The 18,385-nt window shown below is 45.8% G+C and overlaps 1 protein-coding gene across 1 annotated transcript in view; it reads left to right on the top strand.

Moving 5' to 3' along the window:
- Snx1 (sorting nexin 1) overlaps positions 1-16,655 on the top strand; it is a 36,760-nt gene extending 20,105 nt beyond the window's left edge. The window contains exons 5-15 of the mRNA NM_019727.2: positions 3,398-3,441; positions 6,310-6,451; positions 7,305-7,383; positions 8,149-8,224; positions 10,047-10,160; positions 10,330-10,423; positions 11,418-11,623; positions 14,052-14,195; positions 15,174-15,254; positions 15,593-15,664; positions 16,213-16,655. Coding sequence (NP_062701.2) covers positions 3,398-3,441; positions 6,310-6,451; positions 7,305-7,383; positions 8,149-8,224; positions 10,047-10,160; positions 10,330-10,423; positions 11,418-11,623; positions 14,052-14,195; positions 15,174-15,254; positions 15,593-15,664; positions 16,213-16,263 — 1,103 coding nt within the window. The 3' untranslated portion in view covers positions 16,264-16,655. The remainder of the gene's footprint in view (positions 1-3,397; positions 3,442-6,309; positions 6,452-7,304; positions 7,384-8,148; positions 8,225-10,046; positions 10,161-10,329; positions 10,424-11,417; positions 11,624-14,051; positions 14,196-15,173; positions 15,255-15,592; positions 15,665-16,212) is intronic.
- The last annotated feature ends 1,730 nt before the right edge of the window (positions 16,656-18,385 follow it).

Here is an 18,385-nt window from a genome sequence, read left to right as displayed (position 1 = left end):
AGTGCTTCATCAGTGTCTTTCCTGGAACTAAGCTTCTGAGGTCAGAGAGAGCTCTCAAGCATTTTACTTAGATTTCTTTCTTTCTTTTTTTTTTAATCTTTAGGAAGAAAGACCAGAAACATGAAATATAACTATAATCTTTAGAAACTCAAATGGGGTTTGGAAGATTTCTGAGGGCACCTGAAGCCAAGCTTCACAACCTGATTCGATCCCCAGAGCTCACATGTTGAAGGATAGAACCCCCTCTGAAAGTTGTTTTCTGACCACCACATGTGTATCATGACATGGTCGTGCCCACTTACATAGAAATGCAAAATTAATAATATAAAAAAAAAGCCATAAGCAGGAGCAGGGGAGATGACTCAGCAGTTAAGAGCACCCACTGCTCTTGCAGAGGACCCAGTGCCTACAGTGGATGGCTCATAAGTTCCAGCTGCTCTGGCAGGGTGTTTATGGACATCTTATTCAGTTCCTTTACCTAGCAGAAGGGCAAAGTGAGGACCAAGAAAAGTAGCATCTTGTTAAGGCAGCCTGTGGTTCAATGTAAAAGTAGGACCAGGGTCTTGGGTGACATATCTAGGCGTCTCTTGCCTGTGACTATTCCTTAACACCTTCATTTTAGCTGCCTACATCCCTAGTAGAATAATACAAATTATAAATGCTACTGATTGCTTGAATATTTACTGTTGTGATTTTTGAACCAGGAGAGGGAGTTCTTTAAAGCTGTTAGCTACCTAGAGCTGCTGTAGCAAAGAACCACAAACTAAAAGACTTAAGACAATAGAAGTAAGTCAGGGATGGCAGGTTATACCTGTCCTTCCTGTTCTTGAATGCTGAGGCAGGAGGAGTGCCATGAGTTTGAGGCTTACCTGGCTACAGAATGAAAACCTATCTCAAAAACAAAAATCAGAGATTTTTCTCACAGTTCTGAATCAGAAAGCCTGAAATCATGGTGTGGGCATGGCCATGGTCCTTTGAAATTGGGAAGGTCCTTGCCTGTCTTCTGCCTTCTAGTTGTGTCAGATGTGCCATGGCCTGAAGACGAATCAGTACCTTGTCACCACTGTCCCATGTTGTTCTAAGTCTCCACATCGTCATCCCATCCTGTCCGAGTTGCCCTATTTTTTTATTATTATTTTTATTTTGAGAACACAGTTATGTTGTACTTGATCCACCCTGCCTCAGTCAGGGTTTCTATTCCTGCACAAACATCATGACCAAGAAGCAAGTTGGGGAGGAAAGGGTTTATCCAGCTTACACTTCCACATTGCTCTTCATTACCAAGGGAGGTCAGGACTGGAACTCAAGCAGGTCAGGAAGCAGGAGCTGATGCAGAGGCCATGGAGGGATGTTACTTACTGGCTTGCCTCCCCTGGCTTGCTCATCTTGCTTTCTTATAGAACCCAAGACTAACAGCCCAGGGAGGGCACCACCTACAATGGGCTGGGCCCTCCCATCCTTGATCACTAATTGAGAAAATGCCTTACAGCTGGATCTCATGAAGGCAATTTCCTCAAGGGAGGCTCCTTTCTCTGTGATAACTCCAGCTTGTGTCAAGTTGACACACAAAACCAGCCAGTACACACCCTAATATCTTCATTTTATCTGTGAAGACAATGTTTTTAAGTAAAGCCATGTTATCTAGAGGGGCAAAACTGACCCTACTTACAGAGTAATTTAAACAGCTCACAAATCAGATTTGAACAGAAATTACTCTAAATGCTAAGCTTCCGTCCCCTTGTTCTATATTCTTAGTCACGTTGATTCCAAGAAGCCAGCTAATTAAAACATTTTTTCTAATCAGGACCCGATCTTTGTAACAGCATGTTCTGTTTGTGTGGGTTGTTTAGTCAACATTCGTGTCTCATTCCAGCACACATCTAAATAAATTAGAACTGCACATTTACCAGGGTATTCTTTTTAGAATCTTGGCAATTTGCATATGCCATCGCCAACTTGGAAGTTATTTAGGGAATCTGTGCATTTTCAGATTGTTTTGTGGCTAGGCAGCTTTCAAGGCTTCTGTACCTCTCTTTGCACACACTGCCTTAGCTAGAACAATGTCTGGAGATGCTGCAGAGTATCGAAGGCCCTGCTTGGCTCTTGTGCTCAGTGGACTTGGACACTTAGGTTTTTCTTCCTGTGGCTACTAAATTATGTAACCAACCATGACTATTCTATGGTGAGAGAAATTTCCATCATATTAAAAAAATTGTTTTTAATGCATGGTTTTAATGCATGGTAAACAAATTCTTAGTATTGGTGAGTATTCTTAGTAAATGTTTCAGAGTATTATAAAGGTGGTAGTCAATAAAAGGTAATTTTTTTTAGACTAGCTTGTAGTTCCTGTTTTGCAACACACTTTTTGGTAGGTGTTGGTGAGATGGGTATGCCTCCTATTTCTGTATAATTTCTAGCCTTTTTGTGTGTTCGCAGTTACCAATAAAAGCAAGCATTTCCACCCATCACAGTGAAGTGATATTGCAAAGTATGACCTGCTGATCCACTTCTGCCCTTCTCCCTGGTCCCTCATCCCAGAATCAGATCAGAAGCAAAGACAATTGGGAATTGTTGACCTGAGCTTTCCTGTTTCATGAGAGGAGGAATCAGGGAAACGGGTGGGGGAACCAACACTAAACCCCATGGTCCAGCACTAGGGCTTTGTCTGGGTTCCAGTATATGTCTTTTCAAGGCTCGGGGAGTCAATAGGGCCTTTATCTCCCTAAGTGGTCTAGGTCAGGACACTGCCCCAGAGAAAAACAGTTGCTTGAATCCCAGATTATTTAACAGTCAATAGCTTTTTCATAAAAAGTATTCCTCCAGGAAAGGGCGATTTTTGTGACATCAGGCAGCGCAAGTGTCTTCCTGCCAGGCCCTCTGCTCTGTGTGAGCATGCGGATCAGAGAGGTCAGTGTCTGCAGCACAGTGCTGGGGCCTCTGAAAGAGCAGACCAAGCCTGGAGCTAGCCTCGGGGAGAACGACTTGTTTCCTTTTACATCAGTCGCTTCCTTCTCCTGCTTTACACAGCAAGAGAATTGTTTAGTTTTGGACAGATGTGTGTAACCAGCCCAAATATTGGCGTGGTAACAAGTGATGAATTGTCAGTACCCAGTGCTGCTCTGTGAGGGTATAAATGGAGCCTGGCTTTGGAACAGGGGACTGACTCTCTTGTCTAACTCAAACTGGGGCCCAGCCAGCATCCGTAGGGGCATGTGTGCCACACTACCCCCGAGGCCCAGGAAAAAGTGGATCTTAGGATTACATATAGATCCCAGAAATGCAACAGGCCCTCTAATGTAGCTTCTGTAGCGTATGGTCTCGAGTCAAATGTTAGTGGATTAGCTTTCCTCTCTTTAGTTGGAAGAACAATTCCCTCTTGTTTCTTATTCTCCCACAGGGGATGGTATGAATGCCTATGTAGCCTACAAAGTCACCACACAGGTGAGTCCCAGTGGCACTGCCTACGCCCTCCCCTTGGGTGTCCTGACTGCTCGCACCAAGGCTTGCATGGAGACTATTTCTGCGTTTCTTTTTGTTTCTTTTCCAGTAACCTCCTCCTATTTATCAAGCTATAGCAAGTCTACATTCCCTTGTCAGTCTTTTCTTATTTTATTTTATTTTATTTTATGTGTATGAATATTTTGCCTGCATGTTTACCCTGTGCACCGTGTGCATGCTACTGATCAGAGAGGCAGAAGAGGGTGCCAAAACCACTTGGAACCAGAGTATGTATCAGATGACTGTAACATGCCATTTGGGTGCTAGGAATTGAGCCTAGATCCCTTGGAAAAGCAGCCGGTGCTTTTAACATCTGAGCCATCTCTCTGGCCCCCCTGCCTTTGTAGTCTTAACTAGGTACACCAGCCTAAGCCTCCCAATATTCTTCCAGAAAGTTGGTACTTCAGTGTGTAAGTGTGCAAGGTTTAAGATGTGCATCGTATCTGAGTTTTACCCTCTCCCTCTTAAAAAGTACGTGACTGGGGCTAGTTTAGTGGATTGTTTCAAATGAAGAGAAATTATCAGTTTACAGCTTTTCAGTTCTTGGACCAGACAAGGTGGCCTTCATCTGTAAACCCAGCCCTACAGAGGCAGAAGCAGGAGGACTAGGAGTTGGAGAACAGCCTGGTGTACTTAGTTGAGACCCTTTTTCAAAGAAGCAAAAACTATGTATATGCACCCTCAGAACAGAGGGATTTGAGGTTGGTTGGTGTTGGAGACAGGATCTCCCTGTGTAGCCCATGCTGGTCTCAAACTTATGATATGTTCACCTGAGCCTCTTTAGCACTGGAATTACAAGTGTGCGCCACCGCCCCTGACACAAAGCCAGACTGTCTGCCTCAGTCTCCCAAGTACAGGAATCTCAGGCATTTGCCACTGTACCTGGCTTTTTTTCCATACTTTCTATAACTTTTATTCCTTGAATCTGGCCCTTTTTTATTACATACTATATTGTCATCCTAGTAAAAGAGAGCCCTGGGCCTACTACCATTGGGTACCATGAGCACCATTGGTTGCATCAGCTCTGCCTTCCTGGTTGTCATAGCCACGGCTTCATCCCTCACAGGCACTTGCTCACTGAGTAATCCCATTTCCTTTATAAACAGTCTTTGCATGTGTATCTTTAAGAAATGTGATGTTTTGTGTTGAGTTTCATAAAAATAATCTGCTGAAAATAGTGGTTCCTTTATTTCGCATGGTTCCCCAGACCTCTCCTTGTTGGGAATAACAATGGTTAGTCTGCTACACGAACGTGCCATAGTGTACAACCTGTTTTCCCTAGGCCTTTCCAGTTTTCATGACTGAACTCTGTGCATTCCTTCTCTAATGTCTGTGGTGCCCCATGGACATGTTTCTCTAGATATATAAGAAACTAGGAAGTATTAAATGCAAGGAATATAAACTATTTTTAATGTCTTTGTACCAATTTATACAAAAGTTTGTCCAGAAGTTTTCATGGATTTGTTTCCTTGCCAGTACCTGGCAAAGCAAACCTCTGTAAGTTTTGCCAATCTGGCAAATATAAATATGAATATAAAGTTATGTCTCCTAGTATATTCCCTAGCTTTCCTGCTTTTTTTAATTAAAAGATGCATGCATGTACAATATATGTGTAACACACACACACACACACACATATTTATATGTATGTTGGGTATGTTGGATCTCCTGGGACTGGAGTTACAGATGCCTGTGACCTACTATGTGGAACCTGGGAATTGAACCCAGGTCCTGAAGAGCAGCCAGTGTTCTTTACCACTGAGCCATCACCCAAGCGTTTATTTTTCTTTTTTCTTTTTTCTTTTCTTTCTTTTTTTTTTTTAACTAGAAGACTTCATTGTGTTTCTCTCAACTACTCCTTGGCCCTCCTGTGAAGTCTAAAATCCATAGCACTTTAGAGGTTATTGTCTACAGACATGTCATCTGATTTCCTCATCATCTTAGAAGCATTCTTCAGTGTTTCTTGTTTTGTTTGTCTGCTTTGATTCTAGTAGCTAAAGTAAGTCAATTAACAACAAATGGCTTACAGATAACCATAAAATTGTATCTTTTAACTAGAATTCAATATTAGCTTAATTAGAGTAAGTGTTCTTAACCTAGGAATGAAACTATATTTGAATTTTATTTGTTGCCTTTAGAACCTCATATACACTTGAGTGTGCAAGTGTGTGTATTCATGTATCCATGTGGAAGTACAACAGGATATTGGGTGTCTTAACTCTATAGCTCTCTGTCTTACTGACTTAGACAGGGGCTCTCATTGGACCTGAAGCTTGCCTTTTTGGCAACACTAGTTGGTTAGAAGGCACTGGGCATCTACCTGTCTGTCTCCACCTCCACCTCCCAGTGCTGAGGTACAGGCGTGTACAGCCTTGCACAGCTTTTTTGTTTGTTTGTTTTATTTTGGTTTGGTTTGGTTTAATTTGGCCTCGAACTCAAAGATCTGACTGTCTCTTCTTCCCAAGTGCTGGGATTTATGGTGTATATCACCACCAACCCAACCCAGCTTTTTCTGTGGATACTGAAGTTTGAAGACTGGCCCTTATGCTTACAGAGCAAGTCTTCTTACCCACTGAGCCATTCCCGGCCCCCCCAAGTCACATAATCCTTTTTTTTTTTTAATGCATGGAAAATTATTATTCTAAGTAGGGTTTCTTAGATTCCCAGGCTGAAAAAAAAAAAGTCTCTGTTTTGGACAAAGTTATTTACTGGGTGTCTAAAGGGCGAGGTAATCTGTTTCCTTTGATGTCAGAAGGATAGATACTCATCCTGGATTTGGAATTAAATTGCCTTGTGTTTTCCACCCCCAAGACAAGCTTACCGATGTTCAGAAGTAGGCAGTTTGCAGTGAAAAGAAGATTCAGTGACTTCCTGGGTCTTTATGAGAAGCTTTCAGAGAAGCACTCCCAGAATGGTTTCATTGTGCCTCCTCCACCCGAGAAGAGCCTAATAGGTAAGCCTATGGTCTCTAATAATACTCAGGGCATCAGAGAAGTAGCCAGGCTATTCTTACATCTTCTCTTTCTGCCACAGACTCGTGAGTGCTAGAATTACAGGCATGTACCACAATCTGGGAGAGAGAAAGTAGTGTGTGTATGTGTATGTGTGGGTGGTGGTGGTGGTATTTAAATACAGTGCCTCATGCATATTAGGTAGAAACTACCACTGAGCTGTGCCCTCAGTCTCAGGACTCTTAATGATTGCTCTTCCTTCCAGATTGAAATTGCTTAGGGAATTAGGGGAGGAACGTTCTTACTGCCATTAAGTGATTGTTAGTCTGTACTCAGAATCTCAGAGCATTTTTTCTATTATGATTTTATTAAACTTTGTATATATGTATACTTGCTTATATGTATGTGCACCACGTGTGTGAAGGGGGCCTGAGGAGGACAGAAGAGGCTGCCAGATTCCTTAGAACTAAGAGTTGTGAACCCCGTGTGGGTGCTAGAAACCCGACCTATGTGCTCTGAAAGAGCAGCTAATACTCATAACCACAGAGCAAACACTCCGTACACCCCTTGCTTTTGAAAAAGGATCTCATTATGTAGAAAGCTGACCTTGAATTCACAGAGATCTCCTTGTGCCACCACACCCAGTGTGCTTTTAGTGTATACATTCTAAATCCCATAGTTTCCAGCTCCCAGCATATGCACTCATTAGGACTTGGTCCAAGGACTGAGTCCACCCCTGCTCATGACTTTAGATGATGCTGTGTAGAACTGTCCTTACTTCAGATGGCTCTTTATAAAACTTAGATGTATGTTTTTACTATTTCTGCTTATTTTGTTTCTTAAATTCTACTCTAGGAATGACAAAGGTGAAGGTTGGGAAGGAAGATTCTTCTTCCGCAGAGTTTCTTGAGAAACGGAGGGCTGCTTTGGAAAGGTAGGTGCCCGACAGCTGCCCTTGGCCACCCTAGATAGGAAGAAGCTGCTGCTGTGCTTCTCTGCTGGAGATGAGCTGAGATGAACTACAGCCACCCCTGCCTTTTTATCACTTCCTTCCCACTCGGTCATAAGCCCTGTTTCTCCCCTCATCCCCACTGAACGTCATATTTCCTTCTTGAATAATGTAGTGATTGGTTCTGGGATCTCTCTCTGATGAGTCAGTTAGTTGTCTTTTGGAAATGTAAAGAGGGCTGGAGAGATGGCTCAGTGGTTAAGAGCATTGACTGCTCTTCCGAAGGTCCTGAGTTCAAATCCCAGCAACCACATGGTGGCTCACAACTATCTGTAATGAGATCTGACGCCCTCTTTTGGTGCATCTGAAGACAGTTACAGTGTACTTAGATATAATAATAAATGAATCTTAAAAAAAAATGTGAAGAACATGAAATTTTAAATACTTACAGAGATTTGCTTAAGTGCCTTATTTGAGGCCATTTTACATAATAAAAGATATGAGTCCCTGCTAGCACTGGGCAACACCCCAAACCTTCAGAGTTCTACCCAGAGCTGGGTGGTAATGGTGCACCCCTTTAATCCCAGCACTTGGGAGGCAGACTCTGGTGGATCTCTGGGTTCAAGGCCAGCCTGATCTACAGAGTGAGTTCCAAGACAGACAGGGCTACACAGAGACATCCTGTCTTGAAACAAAACAAAACAAACCAGGGAAACCGAGTCCTAACCAGTTGATGATTTTTCCCTTTAGGTACCTTCAAAGAATTGTGAATCATCCCACCATGTTACAGGACCCAGATGTCAGGGAGTTTCTGGAAAAAGAAGAGGTTAGTATTTCACATAGCTCAACTTCATCATCGCTCACTACCCTGAGACATGGAACTGGTGCATTTGACAAATTCTCAAATGCTGTAGCCAGTGAGTTTGCGTGACCCCAAAAACAGGATTTCCACTGCTCCAAGTGAAAGCAGCTCTATGAGTGGTCAAATGGTGACTTGCTGGTGTCTTGTGGAGCAGAGTGCTCTGTTTGACAGGGTCTCGGCATGCCTTTCATAAGTTACTAACTGGTTCAAACTGAGTGTGTATTTTGTGCTAGGAAGCTGAGGGGCATTAGTTAAAAAATAGCTACCCCAGACCACAGACCCACCATATAGCAAAAGGGTTGATTGAAGTAGACTTCTTTTTTTTTTTTTTTTTTTTTTAAATAGACGATGCATAGGCTATTCATGATTGTGAAAAATTGAAGACACCCCAATTACTACTAACGGACTGAAGAACTAGATAAAATATATCCACACAACAAGCACCTTATGTTGACCATTCACACAAAGTGTAAAGAAATAAGGGTATAAGAAAAGAAGCATCAAATAGCAAGTATTCCCTGAAGCAGAAGGCACATGATTGCAGGAAATAGTATCTTAGAAAACTCGAATGAAGTCAGTCGTGTGGCAAGACTGCTGTTATGTTTTTGTTACTGTAATGAAAATGGGATTATTGTAATGAGGTTTTTTCCTCCAAAATGATTTTTTTTAACTGAAAATGGTCTGTCAAAGCCTTGAGTCCTTTCTTTCTTTCTGGATATTTCTAATCTATCCTTCCTTACTCTGTAACCCTAGAGCGGTGGTTTGTTTTTGGAAATCCTTTGGACTGGGTAATCCTTTGGGTGGGGGTTATGCTGTGCTGAAAGATGTTTGGCTCTGCCCACTAGATGCTAGCAGCTCTCCCTCCCTAGATGGGACAACTCATATCATCTTCAGATATTGTCACATGTCCCTTTGGAGCAAAATGGTCTCAACTTGAGAAGGACTACATGACATTTTGAATACCTAAGACCCTTAAGATAGCTCCTGTGCTTAAGACTTCCAGTCACTGGAGAGACTCTCAAAGCTGTGAGTCCCCTTCTGTGCAGGGACCCTTGACCTTTTTGTTTTGGTTTGGTTTTGGTTTTTTGAGACAGGGTTTCTCTGTGTAGCCCTGGCTGTCCTGGAACTCACTCTGTAGACCAGGCTGACCTCGAACTCAGAAATCCACCTGCCTCTGCCTCCCAAGTGCTGGGATTAAAGGCATGCGCCACCACTGCCCAGTGACCCTTGACCTTTTTATTTTCATTTTTTTGAGATTTGGCCTGTCTACCAAGCCTTCTAGCCTTGGCTGTGCTGGGATTAAAGGTGTGTGCCACCACACCCTGCAGGAGCCTTTAACTTTAACAAAGGAATGCAGTCCTCTGCAGGGGAAGGAAGGTCCTTGTTCTGAATTCCTGATGACCTGAGCTAGATGAAAAGTTACTTTGTAAAGGCAGAGTTGGCCTCTGATCTCTTTATGTGTCCCATGCATATACACAAAATAATTTTAATGTCAAAAAAAAAAAGTAAAGAATTGCTTGGAAGGTAAGTAGGTCACACCTGGGTAGGCATACAGCCTTGACATGGGCCTGACCACAGAGCACTCTCTGTGCTTCCTTTTGTGAATAGTATGTGGTGTTTTGGGTTTGCTTCTCATTTCCTAATCTTAGATTCCTGTAAGTGCCTTCGAATGCAGCAGTCTAGAGTCAAGTGACTTGTTGACAAGTTTTGGGCATGCCATGGTGGATACTAATTCTTGTGAACCTAAAGGGCAGCAGATAACATGTATCCTGCCTTGATCTTGTAGCTGCCTCGAGCTGTGGGCACGCAGGCTTTGAGTGGCGCTGGTCTCCTTAAGATGTTCAACAAAGCTACAGATGCAGTCAGCAAAATGACCATCAAGATGAATGAATCAGACATTGTGAGTAGCCCTGAGAAGTCCTGAAATATCTGAGATTACTTTCTTTTCGAATAAAACAAACAAACAAACAAACAAACAAAAAATAGCCCTTGGTAAAAGCTGCTAAAGAAAGGCAGCTCCCTGCACTTTGTTGAACTTCTCAAGCCAGCTCTGGGCTGTGTGTTTCCAGTGGTTCGAGGAGAAACTCCAGGAGGTAGAGTGTGAGGAGCAGCGCCTACGGAAGCTGCATGCTGTGGTGGAGACTCTAGTCAACCATAGGAAAGGTAAGCAGCCGCTCAGACACACACCTGCACTGGCGGAAACCCGTGTCCTCAGTGGGCTGGAGAGTCGAGGCTTGCTGTTCTCAGCCATCCAAGTGGAGATTGTCAGCCCACCTGTTGCATGATGTTCTGATAAGCAAGATACGCCCTGCTCTCCTGTCGAGAAACATGACTTCAACCACTGTGGGCGGTGGGTGGCGGGAGCCTGTCTGGGTACACGCTGATTCTCTTGATGAGAGGTGGGGGCTTACATCCACGTTGATGCTTTTGTTACATGGTCATACTAGCAAGGTATGGATGCAGAGAAGCCTTCTGTCTTCTTTCTTCCCCCTCCTTTATAGTGAGCTTTGCTTAATTGGGAACTTGTGGAATTTTCCAAATGTGAATGCTTTCCTTCTGTGACTTAAACATACTTACTGCTAGCAAGAAATCTAAAAGACCATTAGCATGATGAAGCCAGTGTAAGAGCTGGCAAGCTCTGACATGGCTGAAAGGACAGATTTGGCCTTACACCCTGTTGCTATAAGAAGAGTATGCTGCAGAGACAATGTGTGGCCTGCAGAGCCCAAGGCACTGACTGGCCCCAGACAGAAAGTTTGCTCTGCTGTAGAAAGTGGGAGCATTTGTGTGTGGTGTCTGTGTGTCTGTGTGTGTGACTTACAGGTGACAGTTCATGAGCTCCAGGATAAATACCAGAGTCACTCCTTTACTTGGCCTGGTGACCTGAGCAAGCAGCTGACTCTCGGAGAATGCTGGGGCGTCTTCCTTGAGGCAGCCAGACTTAGTCCTGTGTAGTCAGCAAGAGCTTCTCCCTCCCAACCCTGTGACCAACTGAGGCCGTTTCTTACCCTTCATTCTGAGTTTGGAGCCTGGCTTGCAAAGCCCTTAGTTGTCAGATATGTGGGGGCCAGAGTCAACAAGCTGTGCTATGCGGGCTCGAGCGCCTTTCCCCTTTCCTGAGAGATCAGAAGCCTCTGCTGTCTTTGCCTCCTTCCAGAACTAGCGCTGAACACAGCCCTGTTTGCCAAGAGTCTAGCCATGCTTGGGAGCTCCGAGGACAACACAGCACTTTCTCGAGCGCTCTCCCAACTGGCTGAGGTGGAAGAAAAGATTGAGCAGCTCCACCAGGAACAGGCCAACAATGACTTCTTCCTCCTTGCTGAACTCCTGAGTGACTATATTCGCCTCCTGGCCATTGTCCGAGTAAGCCTTCCTTCCCCCAGCTGTCTTCTGCTCTTCACTTCCTAAGAAAAGGACCCTGTAGACCCAGCAACCCACTTACACTAGCTAGTTACCTCTAGTTATTCTGAGGCTCACAGCAGCCCACTCTTGGATTTCCAAGTTGGCTCATTATTGTTGAGGACAGACAGTATTCTCTGTGCACCTTTCTCCAAGCAAGGCTTATTACAGACTGCTGCTTGGCCCCTGGAGCAGTGACTCTGCAGTCCTTTGGTCTTTGCCCTGATAAGAGCTCTTGCTGGCTTCCACTTGTCTTTCCAGTGTGAGTAGTCAGGTAATGACACAGAACTGGCTTGGTGTTGCATGGAGGAGTGTGCTGAGAGAGCTTTCACCAGGGCCCTCCCTCCTTGTGCTGTGCTAACCACACTGGTAGCAACACTGCACGCTGCCCCTCAGGTCACATACCTCGGGTCTCCTGGTGACCAGGGTGGTCTGTTTCCAAGCTCTCTTACCAGTTAAAGAAGCTTTACTGGGCAGTATTATTAGCTCTTGCATGGCCTCCATGATAAAGGGAGAAACCAAGAGGAACCTGGCACTTGCACTGTAAGGACCTGATTCTGCACGGTATCAGGATGCATGAGCCTCCCCCTACTCCTCATCCCCAGCGCATCTCCCACTGTGGAGCTTCTGTGCTGTGTGGAGAGCTGAGCTGCCCCCTGGGTTCTCACTTCCCGTGCAGTCACAGCTGTTAAATGTAGCCTGAGAGCTGTTCCTTGTCCTGCTGATTCCAGAGAGATAAGAAATCAAGCCTGATACGGAGGGTTCTTAGAACCAGTTAGACTTCTAGGTTAAAAAGCCATGGAGAAGGGAAGGGCTCTGTCTGGGAAAAGCTTTCTGTGAAGAGCATTGTTTTGGGAGGCAGGGGTTCCCTAGAGAGCACAGCTTTTGGAAGTGATTGTAGACAGGGTGAGCCTTTGTGAACAGGGCTAAGCCTTGTTCTCCATGGGCTAGAGAAACCTGAGAGCAGAGAGCTGTGAGCAGGTCTCTTCTCAGAGAACCCGTGTGGGCCTCCTCATGTCATGAGTGAGCAGTGGGAATGAAGAAATGAGCAAAGGTTTCTTTTGTGTCCTTCCCTGAAGCCCTGTTAACCCAGTGGGATAGGTTTAAGCCTGTTTAGATAAGGAGTCAACCCTGTTCCTGAACTTTTGACATTAAGGTACTAAGGAATGGAAACACATGCCTGTAATCCCAGCAGCTGGGAGGCTACAGCAAGAGGATCATGGGAAAATCTAGGCCAGCATATGCTACATAGTGAGTTCAGTGGATACGTAGTGAAGCCTGTCTTGAGGAACAGAAGCAGCAGCAGAGTAGCAGCAGGGCTGGAGGAAGCAACGTTCAGTGGCCTTGCACTCTGCCTTCACTAGGAGCTGTGCTATGGCCTGGGCTGTGCTGAGGAAGCCTGGCACACATCCAGGGAATCTTTGCAGGGAATGGGGAGCAAATAAACAGGGCCACAAGGCTTCCCCCCACCTTGCTGTGGACTGCCTTTGAAGTCTGTAGAGTGCAGGTGGCCTGGCCAGCAATTGTCTTCTAACAGCGCTGCTTCTGTTCCAAGACTAGAAACAGGAAGCCAGTAATGACCTTTGGAGAGCCTAGAGCAGGTGAGTGAGTGTGTGGGTGAGGTGAAGGCAGTAAGTAGGTTGTGGCCATTTTAAGTGTTTATGTAAAGTCTCCTTAAGCTGTCAGCATGGTGACTTATGCCGGTAATGCCAGCACTTGAGAGACTGGGGCAAGAGGTTCAGGAGTTCACGGTCATCCTCAGCTCTACAATGAGATCAGGCCTGCCTGGCCTACCTGAGACCTTGTCTCAAAAGGAAAACAAATTCTGTTACCAGGCCTGTTGTTTGCATCAGTTTAAAAGGCTGCATCCTTGCTGTAGACTTAGAGCCTGCAGAGCTGAGCAAGGTCAATTAAGTTTTGGTGCCTGCTTGTTTTCCTAGTACTCTGCATATGTGTAAGCGGCTACTGTAATCGCTAATACGTTGAAGGCTTTCCCTGAGAGTGGGACCATGTGCTCCACTCCCACGGTATTCATAGCTCCTCACACGTGGCAGACTCAGGAAAGTGTAGACTCTTGGTCTGACTTGGTTGAGGTAGGCAGTTTGGAAACCTTATTAGTGTCAGGTTTTGGCATCAGGCCACCCTCTGTGCTCCAGTCACCCAGCCCTGGCCTGGAGTCGCATGGCGCTGGCCCATTCACTGGAAGCTTGAAGAGGGCCTGACCCAAGCTTGTGCTTTTAGACATTAAATGCCTCAGCTAACAGTGGCTGCAGAGGCTGCCCTTGCTCAGTGCTTCCCTGGCACAGCTGCTGGGGGATCCTCCTTCTAAGGCAGAGCCAGCCAGGACTGCTGAAGAGCTGGCTGTGCTCCTCCCAACTGCCCTCCCCCATAGGCTGCCTTCGACCAGCGCATGAAGACATGGCAGCGCTGGCAGGATGCTCAAGCCACGCTGCAGAAGAAGCGGGAGTCTGAGGCACGGCTGCTGTGGGCCAACAAGCCTGACAAACTGCAGCAGGCTAAGGATGAGATCACAGAGGTGAGTTTCCCACCAAAGCTAGCCCAGTGACCAGATGCTTAGGAGCCCAGAATAGGCAAGAGAGCTAATTGAAGGGCCAGGGCTCCTGGGTAGGCCTATGGGGATGACTTCAGGGCAGCCTTGAGGCTGGCTCTCCTCCAGTCTTTTTTATTTTTAAATGATTTTATTTTCATGTTTATGGGTGTTTTGCCTGCATGTCTGTGTACCATGGGACCTGAGAAGGCCAGAAGAGGGTATTGAATACCTAGGAACTTGTGAGCCACTGTGTGGGGGCTGGGATTTGAACTTGGATCCCCAGGAAGAGTAGCCAGTGCTCTTAATCCCTGGGGTAACTAGCTCTTTGGGCTGGAGAGATGGCTCAGTGGTCAAGAGCACTGACTGCTCTTCCAGAGGTCCTGAGTTTAACTCCCAGCAATCATATGGTGGCTTACAACCATCTGTAATGGGATCTGATGCCCTCTTCTGGTGTGTCTGAAGACAGCTACAGTGTACTCATATAAATAAAATAAGTAAAAGTTAAAAAAAAATGTTAAGACTCTAACTCCTTACATGAATCTTTGAGAAGCTACCTAAGTGATTCAGACATGCCTGTCTAGGAAAGACATAAATTAAGGGGTTTTGTGGCTTGTGCTGTATCTTTGAGTTCCCGAATCAGAGTCTGCTATGGTGCTAGAGTTTTCTCAAAGGCTAAGCTTGGCCAGAGACACATGGCCATCGTTTCCCGTTGCCTGCTGGGCTATGGTATGCAGTTCCATACCATACTCTTAGGTATCTCATCCTCCCCAAAGGGGCAGAAAGATGTTAGGACCCAGTGAGGTCTCCTGTAGAATTGCACCATGACATTAAATGACACTGCGCACCTCACACGCCCGCCCTTTGGATCTGTGGTACTGAACTCAAACCCAGACTCTCACACTGGAGCACTGTGCTGCTGAGCTCCATCCAGACCTTAAGTGAGCCTCTCTTTCCTCTTCCTAGTGGGAATCTCGGGTGACTCAGTATGAAAGGGACTTTGAAAGGATTTCCACAGTTGTCCGAAAGGAAGTGACACGATTTGAGGTGAGCTAGAAACCATGTGTTCTGTGTGCACCTGTGTATCTGCTCTCTGGTTTCTGAGGCATGGTGGCTATCTTACATTTACTGCTGTACCAACGCGATGACACACAAAGCAAAGCCAGGAGCTGCTATGTGTCCTTTCCCCCCCACCACTCTCCTTGCCCGCAGAGAAAGCTTGCAGAGCTTTGGCAGAGACTGTTTGGCCAGAAACTGTCACTGTTAAAGTTACTGACTCTACTTCCCAAGTGTGTGCTTGGCCTTGGTCAGCAGTAAACACCACCATCCCAAAACGGGAAGGAACCACTGACTGGGAGGTCAGCGTAGAATCCTGTCTCTTACAGAAAGAGAAGTCCAAGGATTTCAAAAACCACGTGATGAAGTACCTGGAGACACTCCTACATTCCCAGCAGCAGGTATGTATGTAATGTGCACAGCTCTGGCCCCTCATTTCCTGCCCCAAATGACAGCTGTCTATATGGGACTTTGGTTCTGATGGGGGAGGCTCTGCTGTCGTTGATAACTGAAAACAGGCTTTCGTGCTCCACCTCAGTCAGGGGAACTCTGTTGACCTCTTTACCCAGTGAGCCGTCTCTCCTCCCACTGCTGCCCTCAGTCTACAGTTTATTTTCAGGGACCTTCATCTCCTCTTTCACTGCCTTACCCTGAGTGCCCACCCTGTGGTACCGGCTTCCCCTCTGGTTTCTGAGGCGCTAACCAATCTGTGGAACAATGGGCCATTGTGAGGTGTAAACTGAGACTGCCTTTGAACTTGGGACAGAAACTGATGCCTCCTTAAGTCCAGAGGGAGGAGGAAGAATGTGGCTTCTGCATCTGCCCCACACACCTTCCTCTTGGGTGGCTGTGGTGCCCCACACTGAACTTGCCTCCCTCCCGGGCTAGCTCAGGCTCTGCTCTGCCACTAGGTGGGGCACTTGCTTACTGTCTCCTCACTTCTTTGCAGCTGGCAAAATACTGGGAAGCCTTCCTTCCTGAGGCAAAGGCCATCTCCTGAGGGACCAAGGACACCAGAGCCTACCTTCGTGACGCTGCCTTTTTATACACTGTCCTTCTTCCTCGATGGACCCTAACTGATGCCCCTGCCTTGGCTGGACTTAGCCCTTCCACTCTGCCCCACAGACAAACTGTTCCCAGTTACTCTAACCAACATTTCATTTAGCTTCCACGTATATTTTCTTACCTAAGAGAATAGTTTCCTGCTTTAAGCAAAAGACCTACAATAGGTGGTGGAATTATAGGTTGGGGTGGAGTGTTGATATAAATATATAAATACAAATGTATATTTTTCAGGATGTGGTTTAGGAACTGGGAATAACGTTTTCTGTTACTCCTGATGGTGCCATGAAAGATTATGTAATAAAATATTTGAAAATCATGTCACAGGACTGGGCATGGTAGCACTTTTTGCTCTCTGCTGGAAAGCAGTTGGGAAGGTCTAGACTCCTAACCAAGAAGCTGCTGGCTCTAGTAGGTTTCCCTCCACAGGCACTGAAGGCCTGTGCTGCCTTCCTGTGCAACTGGAGTTTCTTCACTACCTGCCTCAGCTCTCTGCTCAGAGCATCTCAGTCTGCCTGAGCCTTGTTCCTACTCCTGTAGGAAGTAGCGTCAAGACAGACTTACGACTCTAAAGCCTGTTCTATAAAAGAGGCTAACCTAGCCTTTCGCCCCTGCTTCCCTAGGCCTGAAGAGCTCTCTGGCCTATTACATGTTCTAATCCTCCTTTTCTTCCTATCAAAACAGGGACTCAGGCTGGAGGGAGGTTGCTCATTAGCATCTGGGCATGTACTCGCTTAGCATGTGAAGGATGTGGGTCCAGTCCCCAGCACCACACAAAGGGAAGGCACCTCATCCAAAGAGCTGTTCCGTTCCTGTATAAAGACTGGCTGCTTTATCCCTCCAGATGGCAATCTCAGTGCACCTAAGCCTTTCAAAGTGTGTCTGAAAGAGAGTATGTCCCCTAGAGCCCGAGTGCATGTACACAAGCCAGGCGTGCTTAGACCAGCCATTGCTGGGCTTGCCTTTAGCAGTGCCTACAGCCCCAGTGGCACAAGCTAGAGAGGGGTAGGAGGCTCCTTGGTGAGAGGAAAGGACAGAATGCTGCTGTGGGGATCCTGCTCTCCAGCCCCCAGTTGTCCAGAGATGCCCCACACCGAAGCCCCTGGATGTCCTGCTTGCCAGTGGGCACTTTAGCTTGGGAACAGCTCTGACTCTTGTTCTCATGCTGGCACGGGAGCAGGTGCTAATGCTGAGCTGCAGCTGTCCTGTCCTGTCCTGTCAACATTTGAATGACAGAAAAGGTGGTCTGCCCCCAGCTGCCTCCCCGGGCCACTACACTGTGACTTCATCTCGGCGGTCCCTTCTCCATCTAACTTTCACATAGTTAAAATTACACAACGGGTTCTGGATCCTGCTTTGGTCATTCGGTATTATGTATGTCACAAGCATTTTCCCTCTACACCTTTTGTAACCATGTCATTTTTAAGGCTTCCATGACTGGGTGTAGAAAAGAACACACTTAATCCTAGTACACTACATAGTAAGACCCTGTCTCAAACAAAAACAAATAGACAGGTTTCTATGGAGTACCATAATTCAGATTCATCACTCACTGACTGCTGGATCCTTGGTTGAGGAAGGGTCAGACAACTCTTATTATAATTTCACAAAGAACTTGTATTTTCTTTTTAAAGATTTATTTATTATATGTAAGTACACTGTAGCTATCTTCAGACACCAGAAGAGGGCATCAGATCTCATTACGGGTGGTTGTGAGCCACCATGTGGTTGCTGGGATTTGAACTCAGGACCTTCAGAAGAGCAGTCAGTGCTCTTACCCGCTGAGCCATCTCGCCAGCCCAAGAACTTGAATTTTTTAATGAAAATTTCCAGCGTTGAGATTTTACCCCACTTGCTGGTTTGTTTGTTTGCTTTTGAGTCAAGCTCTCTGGTAGTCCACACTGGTTTTGAGATTGTTATGTAGTCAAACCTGGCCTTGAACTCCTCATCCTCCTGCCTACGCCTCCCAGGTGCTGGGATACATGTGTGCACCAACATACCTAACACACTTTATCTGTAGTATTTACATGTATTTTCTGAATCATTTGAGAGTAAGTTGC

The sequence above is a fragment of the Mus musculus genome, chromosome 9 (assembly GCF_000001635.26).
Source record: "Mus musculus strain C57BL/6J chromosome 9, GRCm38.p6 C57BL/6J".
In the NCBI taxonomy this organism is placed as follows: domain Eukaryota; kingdom Metazoa; phylum Chordata; class Mammalia; order Rodentia; family Muridae; genus Mus; species Mus musculus.
The sequence above is the reverse complement of the archived record's forward strand: the minus strand, read 5'-3'. Positions and strand labels throughout refer to the sequence as shown.